At 35.8% G+C, this 9481-nt stretch overlaps 1 protein-coding gene across 3 annotated transcripts in view; it reads left to right on the top strand.

Moving 5' to 3' along the window:
* The first annotated feature begins 341 nt into the window (after positions 1 to 341).
* The window catches only part of LOC142323989 (uncharacterized), a 102053-nt gene continuing 92913 nt past the window's right edge, over positions 342 to 9481 (top strand). For all 3 annotated transcript variants that reach the window (XR_012756190.1, XM_075364463.1, XM_075364464.1), the window contains exon 1: positions 342 to 512. Coding sequence is in view for 2 of the 3 variants with exons in the window: in XM_075364463.1 (XP_075220578.1) it covers positions 504 to 512 (9 nt within the window). In the remaining variant the exon portion in view is untranslated. The remainder of the gene's footprint in view (positions 513 to 9481) is intronic.

The following is a 9481-nucleotide window of genomic DNA, read 5'->3' as shown; positions in this document are numbered from 1 at the left end:
GTATTAGCGAAGTAAGAAGTAGTTTCGAATCAATAAATTACAGAAAATCTCTTACTTTCTAGAATAGATGTAATAGTTCTTAGAGTAGGCGATTAAACTAACCATTAAGATAAAAAGAACAATTTACATTTCTGTAAAATTATTTGTATTTTATGAAAAGGTAGGTGTCAGATGGTTACGATATAATGATTAACATTGGAAGACCCTAATCACGGATGACATTTTTTACACTGAATCAGATAGTAACATTTATTTCCACTGGAAGCGGTAGTTGGTGGTATACGCATGCGTATGTACGTGTTGGCTGCATTGTTATTTTTCGTTTGTTGATTTGTTGATTTCAGTTAGAAGCCTACCGAACTGTTCGTGTGTTGGGAGAAAGTTGTATCGTGAAATAGTTTTTTTTTTTTTTTTAATATGTTATGAATGTTGTTATATTACATATCCGTGAAATATATTTCTTAATTTAAAACTAATTTTCAAAATTTAAGACGTATCGCAAAATGGCTCAGGTAATTTGAAATACCAAGTAATATGATTTTTGTACGGTGAAATTTCATTTCATTAGTTCTTATGTTTTTAATGATGCATGTTCCACTCACTAGATATTTGTAGTTATTTTGCGTAAAATTAGCGCCAATAAATTTCACGAGATTTGAATTTTAGTTGTTTGCAATTCTATAAGGCAGGTCGTTAACACTTAACAAACCTTTCATTTGAAACATAGGCTTTCTTTTAATAGTTAAAGTTCATTAATATACATTGAATAATTTTTATTACACTTTTGTCTTATTCAACTACGTAAAATGATCAAAACCTTCTCAGGATGTAGTTGAATTTTTAATTTATTAGTTAATGATGATTGTAAGGAATTTTGTGGTCGTTATTACTTTTTTATTTTAAGTGACATACTGGCCTATCAAAATTACAAAATATGTGAAAAATGGAAAACTTTTGAGCCTTTCAGAATAATATGTCTTAATTTAAATTAAAGGATTAGTTGCAGTCAGTGTAAACTATGTTTTAGAAAAAAAATTATAAATTCAGTGAAAACACTTAATATTTGCTTTTATGTTTTCAGTTTATAGGTTATTTCACTTATTTTTTCCCAAATGAACTAGAAATATTTTTTTGATAAATTCTTTTTATTTGTAAATGATCCCCTGTTTTTTGACTTGACGAAATTGTCTCGTTTATACTAAAATAGAAATTACAGTTTTTCTTTCAGTTTCTGAATTAATTTTTTAATTTAATTTACAGTTAGAAATGAAACCAGTAAGTAATCTTTGTCAGAAAGGACTTATTAAATGATAAATGGAAATGTGATTTATGTTAAAATAGTTTTGGTTTCTGTTCATAAGGCTTTATTCCAGTTTTGATGTGTAATATAAAATTTAAACAGCTTTTCAACATTAATCTTTTGAGTTAACTTTGAATCTTTTGGACATTTGTAATATATAAACTTGTTTCGTACATTAATTTTTACATATCAAATTTTACAGCTGTTATCAGTTGATTAATACTGTTAAGGCTCATCTTAAAGTGGTTAGGAGACTACCTTAGTTTGTAATCAAGTAATTTATTTTATCTATGTTGTATTTTTTCATTTAATGTTCCATTTTTGTTAAATGACTTGTGTTTATTTTAGTATTCAATGTGTTGAAAACTTTTGTTATGTGTTAAAGTGCATGCCATTGTTAACATAGTTGTGTGTCTATTTTTGAAGTAATTTTCAGATTGATTTTGTTGTTGCTTATGAGTGAATATCCATATCTATACTTAGTGTCGAGTATTTTTGTTACCATGTATGTTTTTAATTTTTGTTATTTTATATAACATTCTTTTGTGTGGGTAGCAACTACTTTTACGGATAGCAAATATTTTATTGTATGTGTTCTTTAGTATAGTTATAAGCCAAAGGTTGTTTTTTGTGGTAATGATCCGGAAAAGTTACATGTTTTGTTGTGAAATGATATGCTGTGGATAACTTTGCCAAAGGGATTGTTCTTAATGAAACATAAACTATGCAAAGAATGACATAAAAGATTTTTTTTTAAATTACAGCTTGCTAATGAAACAATGGCCAAGGTGTATGCAAATGATGATAAACCGATTAATTTAATTTCATTGAGAGAATACAAAAGCACATCATAAAACAAATTGAATCAATGTTTGCACATCTCTTTTTAATACAGTTTACATTTAGCGCATAAAAATAACAATCTCAACTCACATGAAAATTTGAAATTTACATCTAATTAAATTTAAGAAAAAATACTTAATAAACAAAGTAACCCGATTCGATCAATTATATTATTATATAAGTATTTCCTAACTGCTTAGACATGAGGCTTAAACAATTATGTTTCGGGTAATAAAACTAATAAGTTATAAGGTGCATAATTAGTTCCATAAAAAAATTTATGGAAAAACAAACGTAATTTAAAAATTAACATTTGATGTTTTATGAAGTGTTAACTTTCTTATGTTTTATATTTTCCTGTTAAAACTAGCGGGAACTTAGGCAGACTGTTCTCGAAAGAGTACAGACGCTTATAGTAAAATGGATGTATTTTATTTGTATGTATTATTATATTCTTAAACCGAAAGCATAGATTATAGATAATTTAAATGGAAATTTATTTATCCTTCAAAACGCCCTTTTCATCTTTGTTAAATGAGAAATTACGTATATACCGAATAGTGTTATTGAAACAGGTTATATGCCAGTAATTTTCCTTTTTTTACTGAGTGTACTGGTTTATTAAAAATAATCATCCGAAGTTACGGTATGGCCGAAATTGCTCTACCGCTAAAACTGAAGAAAAATGGGCTACTTTTTTATCACCGTAATACAATACAATTCTTAAGCATACTCTGAAATAAATTAAGAACTCTCAAAAATGCCGCAGAAATAAAATATGATTTAATCTGTAAAAAAAATTACAATTCTTTACGTAAAATGGTTCGTTTTATAAAACGTAGAAATAAGATAGTAGTTTCCTGACGAAGGCAAACGGGTTTAATGTGCGCGTGTGATACAATGTTGCCATATTTCAACTCGTTGCTACACCGCACGATGCTTTTTATTATTATCATACCCTGTGCAAGGCTATCGCACAACAAAAAATAAACAGCTTTCATGTTTTATACAGTTAAACTATTAATGCATTATATATGTTTGAATTTTTTAATATTTTTGGTTAAATGTTAATTAATATTAACCAAAATTAATAATGTTAATTAAAAATGAATTATTGTTTGTGTATTTAATAAATATAGGTGTAAAATTAAATGGTAAATAAAGTTTCACCGCCCCCCGGGCCTATTACACACATACCATTTCTATAAGCATATACCATAATCTTCTGTGAAGTATAAAAATACACAGAACTGTGAATTCGTAGTATATATCTACATTTGAAACATGTTAGGAAACTATAAAAATATTGAAAATTTTATGTTGAAAGTAGAAGTAGTGTGGAAATGGTGGTAAAACTACCTTTCCGATATTTTTATCTTAATATTATTGATGTTGCTCTATTAATTACGTTTATGTTAGTGTAATCAATTTAGAGAGCACTTTAAATTTACAGATTGATAAAAAAAAACTAATTTTAAGTTAAATTGATAAGTAATAGCTATTCATCAATTTGTATTTTTTCGAGTTCACATAAATTGTGTATGTAGTTATTTTTCATTTTCTTGGATTTTATATATCTATTTCCATTAAATTTAAATAGAATTTCTAACATTCGAAAACTCATTGACCCTCGCCCTCTCATTTCTGACAGTCACGATTGTTACTGAGTCGAGTGCGCATGCTATATGTAATTGTCTAAAACAGTCTGCAGTGATTGAATTTTAAAAGAGAAAACATTAACGGCAGTGCCATTCATCATTGTCTAAAAGCCGTTATGATGGATGAAATGTGAATCTGAGTACTGTTATCATGTTTGATATACTATTTATATTGTGCGTGATTTCGTTATCACAGTCCACAGTAAACTAGATATGGAAATTTATTCTTGAAACGTACAGTAAGACATAAATGAAAATTTTGTTAGACGCATTTAATTAAAAGTATTTCGTAATATTTTATTTAATGTCTGATGATTGTAAATCTTTCTTATTTATGTGTTTCCCTATGTTTACATTGTAAAATCTACTCTGCCTGCCAAAGTCTTCCAAAAGTGAAGTTTAATTTTGCTATTAGACCAATTACCGGTACTTTATTCCTACTGTACTGGTAATTAGTATGCTGAATTTTGGTGACATTGTAACTTACGGGAAATTAGTTTTTATTAAGACATAAATCCTGTGATAGGTAAAGTAATTATCTAGTTTACGATTATCAGATTTACTTTAGAAATGGCTATGGTTGATTTTTGCAAAGTACCATATTTTATCCATTGAAATGAGGAACACTGAAATAATTTTAAATTGTTAAAAAGTGTATTTTAATAACTTTTGTTGCTTTACATAATTATTTGTCGATCACATTCACAACCTTATAGATTTTAGTTGCGATAGAATCTAGTTTGTATGTCTTGTTTACTGCTTGTCAAAGTTCTTCGTTGAGGATTAGAATAAAGTTCAGCTTGGATAGGTAAAAAAAGTAACGTTGCATATATTAGACAGTACGTTCGAAAAATCACTGTAGTAAGTTTCGAATTACGTGATGCATTCTGTTTTTTTTTTTGGAATTAGGTTGGTTGCCCTGTGGTTTCGTTAAGCGTTGCTCAGTAATAAACTAAGACATCAGTGTTGAGTTGTGATTAAACATGCTTCATTTTATTTATCAGAATCAATAGTTGCAAGAAACGTGTATTTGTTCTTCTGTTAGAGGAACGCATTTTTCTCGTTGAACACGTCTTTCGTTAAGGTGATAAGTATTGATTTAGCGTAGCACAAGTTTTCCAATACTCTGTTCCTCACCGCAATGCAGTTCGAACTCTTCTCGGATGATTTCGGGCAACAGGCTTGATATTTCGAATGCTATGGCCGAAAGTCCATGTAAGTAAAGTCATGTTTTAGTTAGCACAGCAGCAAGATATCAGACTTGCTACCACACAAAGCTGTAGAAAAGAACTGAAATCTTTTCCCTACAAAGTAATGTGTGTGTTCAGGAACTGAAATTTATAGATCATGCCGAAACGCTAAATTATTGTCAATGGTTTAAATGTTTTATTGACCAAAATTTCGTAGGTATCCTCGACGGTTTTTTTTTACTGATGAAGCGTGGCTTCATCTGAGAGGGTACATTAATTCACAGAATACACGACTGGTCGTCAACTAACCCGTATGAATTATCATCTTTACACATAGCAAAAATTGTCGGTCCAATCGTTTTTGAAAATACAGTTAATAGTGATCGGTATTGTGCTATTTTTCGCAAACTTCATTAGTCAGTTAACAGAAGTGGAAACCACTCACCGTTTGTCCCAAGATGGCGTCACAGCGCACACAGCTAACAGGACAATTACTACGAAATGTCTTTGATGAAGAAATCATTTTGAGTGTTTGTGGCCTGCACCATCGCTCTACCTGACCCCCAGATTACTGTCAGCAAAAAACGCACTGTAACACGATCATAGATTAGCTCGATTGACGAACTGAAAACTGCAGTGACCGCATACGTACGAGACAATCCAGTAAATTAGTTGGTTAAAGTGTTTGAAAACACTTAAAAACTGAAACATGTGCAGTGTTGTATTTATGTTAAAGGAGGTCATTTTCAATACCTTTTAAAAATTATTTCATTGTGATATCCGTTTCTGTAAAATAATGAAATAAAAGAAATAAATAATAAAGTTTCGTCATTACACTTCCATAATTCCAGTGCATAACTTTCAGCACTACACAGTAGTTTAGAGAAATTGCGAAAGTAAGTGGTGGACCACCACTTTGACATCTGATGCTTTTGCAACGTTAAATATATGTTGAAAAATATGTATCAAAATGTAAAATGACATGAATCATCTACTAGAATAAATAGGAAGAGTTAATAGTTTTAATACAGAAAAATGTAAATGCAAAGAAAGTAATTGAAGAATGTACCTACACTATCTTGGATAGAGCTAGAGACGTAGAGGTAGTAATGGTGTGAATTGGTCCACCTGAAAACGACGAAAAGTACTGAAACCCAGACAGAGCGACCAAGAGACTTCAGCGTGGGATTGACGGTCATCACATAGGCGACACAGACTGAGCCGGTTAAGGAGCCACAATTAAGAGATATCCTCGCAGGTGAAATGTCTGACGAAGAGCTTTGGATCATATCCCGCGTAGGTGACCGTATGCGATCGTAAACAGTGAAGCAAGTGAAAAATCTGGCAGAGGAGAACGACGATACCTGTTATTTTGTAGACATCTCGCTCGTGGAGAAATGAGGAAAACAGGCGCCGAGATATCATTCAAACAGGGCGATGTTATATGCGACATTTCATCTCATGGGGAATGACGCCGAAACAATTCAGTAAATTTAATATCTACAGTTCCGCTGCTGGCAACCGAGAGAAACTTGCCATAATACTGAAAACAATTAGGCGCGTTCTGGTTAAGTCGGCGTCCCCGGTGTTTGTTACCAAACGGTTTCATTGGTTGTAGCATATTTATTCAAGAAAGGTTATAGTTCGGTGGCGGTGGTGATCTCAAGATCCGTGGAGACGGGCGGACAATTTAAGTCGAGGTCGGCCTCTTTCAGGCGGCTGACTCCTGATTAACGATGTCAGCAGCAAATTGGCTTGGAGGCCTTATATTGGCTTAGTGAAGGAATAATGGCGATCGAATTGGAAGATTCAGTAGTCGTAGGAGTATGTTTCTCCTAATGTCAGTCTGAAAGAATATTAGGAATTCATTATTTGCACGATATAACTAGTACAACTAAGAGAAGCATAATTCTTGATTTCAACTGTAAAGCGGTGGCCACTGGTAATGGGTATACAAACCGTCGTGGAGAACTGCTTACTGAATTCCTGAAGGTAACATGGTGCTACTGCATCAATGATCAAACGCCGACGTATGAGGCCAGAGGACACTTGTCGGTCCTAGACTTGGATGGAAGGTTCGACCAAAACCAGTGCTTCTGGAGTGTACTTACAGACGAAACAGCAAGTAATCACAGCCATATTTCTTGAAGTCGCGTGGATCCATCGTACAGGTTGGTAGATCCAGGTCCCATTCTGAGGTTGACTGCACAGCAAACAGCGACGCTAGTCATATGTGACGAGAAGAATAACGACAGGAATTCGGCTAACACCAGACGTATTGCAGAACATCATTCAACTAGATTGCCCAGCTGCTGTTCGCAGGAAGAAGACAAAGGCTCAAACGAGTAGGGGGAGACGCTTATGAAGCCGCCGCATAGCGGTACGTTGAGTGCCGAAGACTGTTAAAAAATTAAAAACTGAACACTGGCGAAAACTGTAATGAATTGGAAGAAGATCCATGGGGTAGGCCTACCGTATCGTCACTAAATGGCTAGGTAGCCTTTTACCAGTTTTGACGAGCGCACAGGCCAAAGCTCAGATCACAGAGCGTTTCCCCTGCAGACCAGAAAGTGTAGTTGACGTTATAAACTGAGAAAAAGGAAAATTCACATTAGATGGTGACATCTCAATCCTCTAGGGGAAGACCACCGGCCTTGTAACGCTTCTGGTTTCCAACCCTCCCCCCCGTTCGCAGCCCTGATTAGATGAAGTGACAGCGGCAGTGCAACAACCTGGTGATTGACGAAGCCCTAGTCCAGATGGTTTACCAGCGGCAGTGCTGAAGAGGCTAATCAAACAAGCCCCGTGGGAGATGGCAGAAGTAGCAAGCTATGGAGTCGAGAAATACTGTACCGATATATTGTATGCTAGCGTCGGAAGATCAGTGGACAGGTGCAGGAATTTTCGTCGGAAGTACTTCGGCTGAAAGACCAGGAGGGACGGAATCGAGGTTTCTAGCATAGGGCTCGAGTGGATAGCCCCAGTCGCGAGGTCCGGCATGCTTAGGTGTGTCGGCACTAATGAACGGCTGGGAACTCTGAGAGTAGGAGAATGAATATAAGAAAAGACGTGGAGCCGGAGTGCTTAGGCACTTCCCATTAGAGCGGGTATCTAAAATAAAAAGATCCAACCGGCGGGCCGACCTGCCATGCCGGTAGGTGGGAAGGCTCGTTAGAGTAGCGGACACTTCTGGGTTCGAGCAAAACTTACCAGTCGGACCGACCCAGAGGAGCAGAGGAATAAAAAAAAGGTATTTGTCAGAAATTGATAACCTTGTTCACAAGCGTTCATTTTTTCTGTAATTGCTATAAATACTGGGTTTTCATAAAATAAATAATTTACTTTTTGCCATAATTATATGGTTTTACCAGGAATTAACGCTAGTTAAGTTCTACAAATTCATTGGACTAAATATAATGAAATAATATATAGTGCAATGTACTTTTTCCTGATGTTTGATGTTGCAGTATTTTTCGCTCAGCATGAACGTTGATTTTTTTATGTCGGAAGTGAGAAAATTTGTCTCAACTAAACGCCCAGTAAGGCGTACATACTGAGTGTGGGGTTCACCACATGCACGGTGGGACCCACTAAAAACTCCCTCTCAACTACATCGTGACGGAACCACCTAATAAGCTAAGATTTTCATCTATATCACGCATGTCAACAGGCACACCTGTGTGTAGCTTTCGAGCCACAGCTTCAGACGTCCCCCGGAGGCACCCAGCAGTGACGATCCGGTTGAGCTCGCTGCCCACACCCGGGAACTGTCCCATCACCAGTACATTACTCTCTAATGCGCTTCCTCATTCATCTTGGTAGAAAGAACTTTCCAGAACCATCTATTAACACTTGTTCCATTCGTCATCAGAATAAACTATCCTTTCCATCACTTCCCCTGGAGAGATTTGTACCCTAACTGGCTGCAACGCTGCACACTTCGGGCACTCCAAGAGTATTCGGCGTCATCCGGGAGACCACAATATTGACACCTCGGGGTCGTGCGTCTGTTCCTGGCATACAGGAACTTACTGAACGGTCCATGATTCAATAACCATTGGACCGTCCAAAAGTCCGTCTCCCCATAGTTCCTATCTCACCATGTTCTAATACATGGGATTAACTTATACGTCCAACGACTGGTCAATGCATCGTTCCACCTAGTCTGCCAACGATCTAACTGGGCATTCCTAGCCACAGCTCTCCACTTTGATAACGATCTCGCCTTTGCTCTCCTAGCAATGTCACCGGCGGCATCTTGGCTATCAGCACTGCCTCAAGCGAGATATTGCGATACGCCTGCGCCCCTCGGATCGCTAGCCGTCTGTGTGTTCTCTCCATCCTTATTCGGTTTTTCGCGACCCAAGCGTCTGACCATACCGGGGCTGCATACAACATCGTTTAAATGGGTGGCAGGAATAATCACCGCTTGGAGACTGGGTTCCACGACGTTCGCCATCAGTCTGCAAACCGCAGAGGTGGGGTCGTTC

This window comes from Lycorma delicatula, chromosome 4 (assembly GCF_047948215.1).
Source record: "Lycorma delicatula isolate Av1 chromosome 4, ASM4794821v1, whole genome shotgun sequence".
NCBI classification, from domain to species: domain Eukaryota; kingdom Metazoa; phylum Arthropoda; class Insecta; order Hemiptera; family Fulgoridae; genus Lycorma; species Lycorma delicatula.
This window is presented reverse-complemented; position numbering and strand designations above follow the sequence as displayed.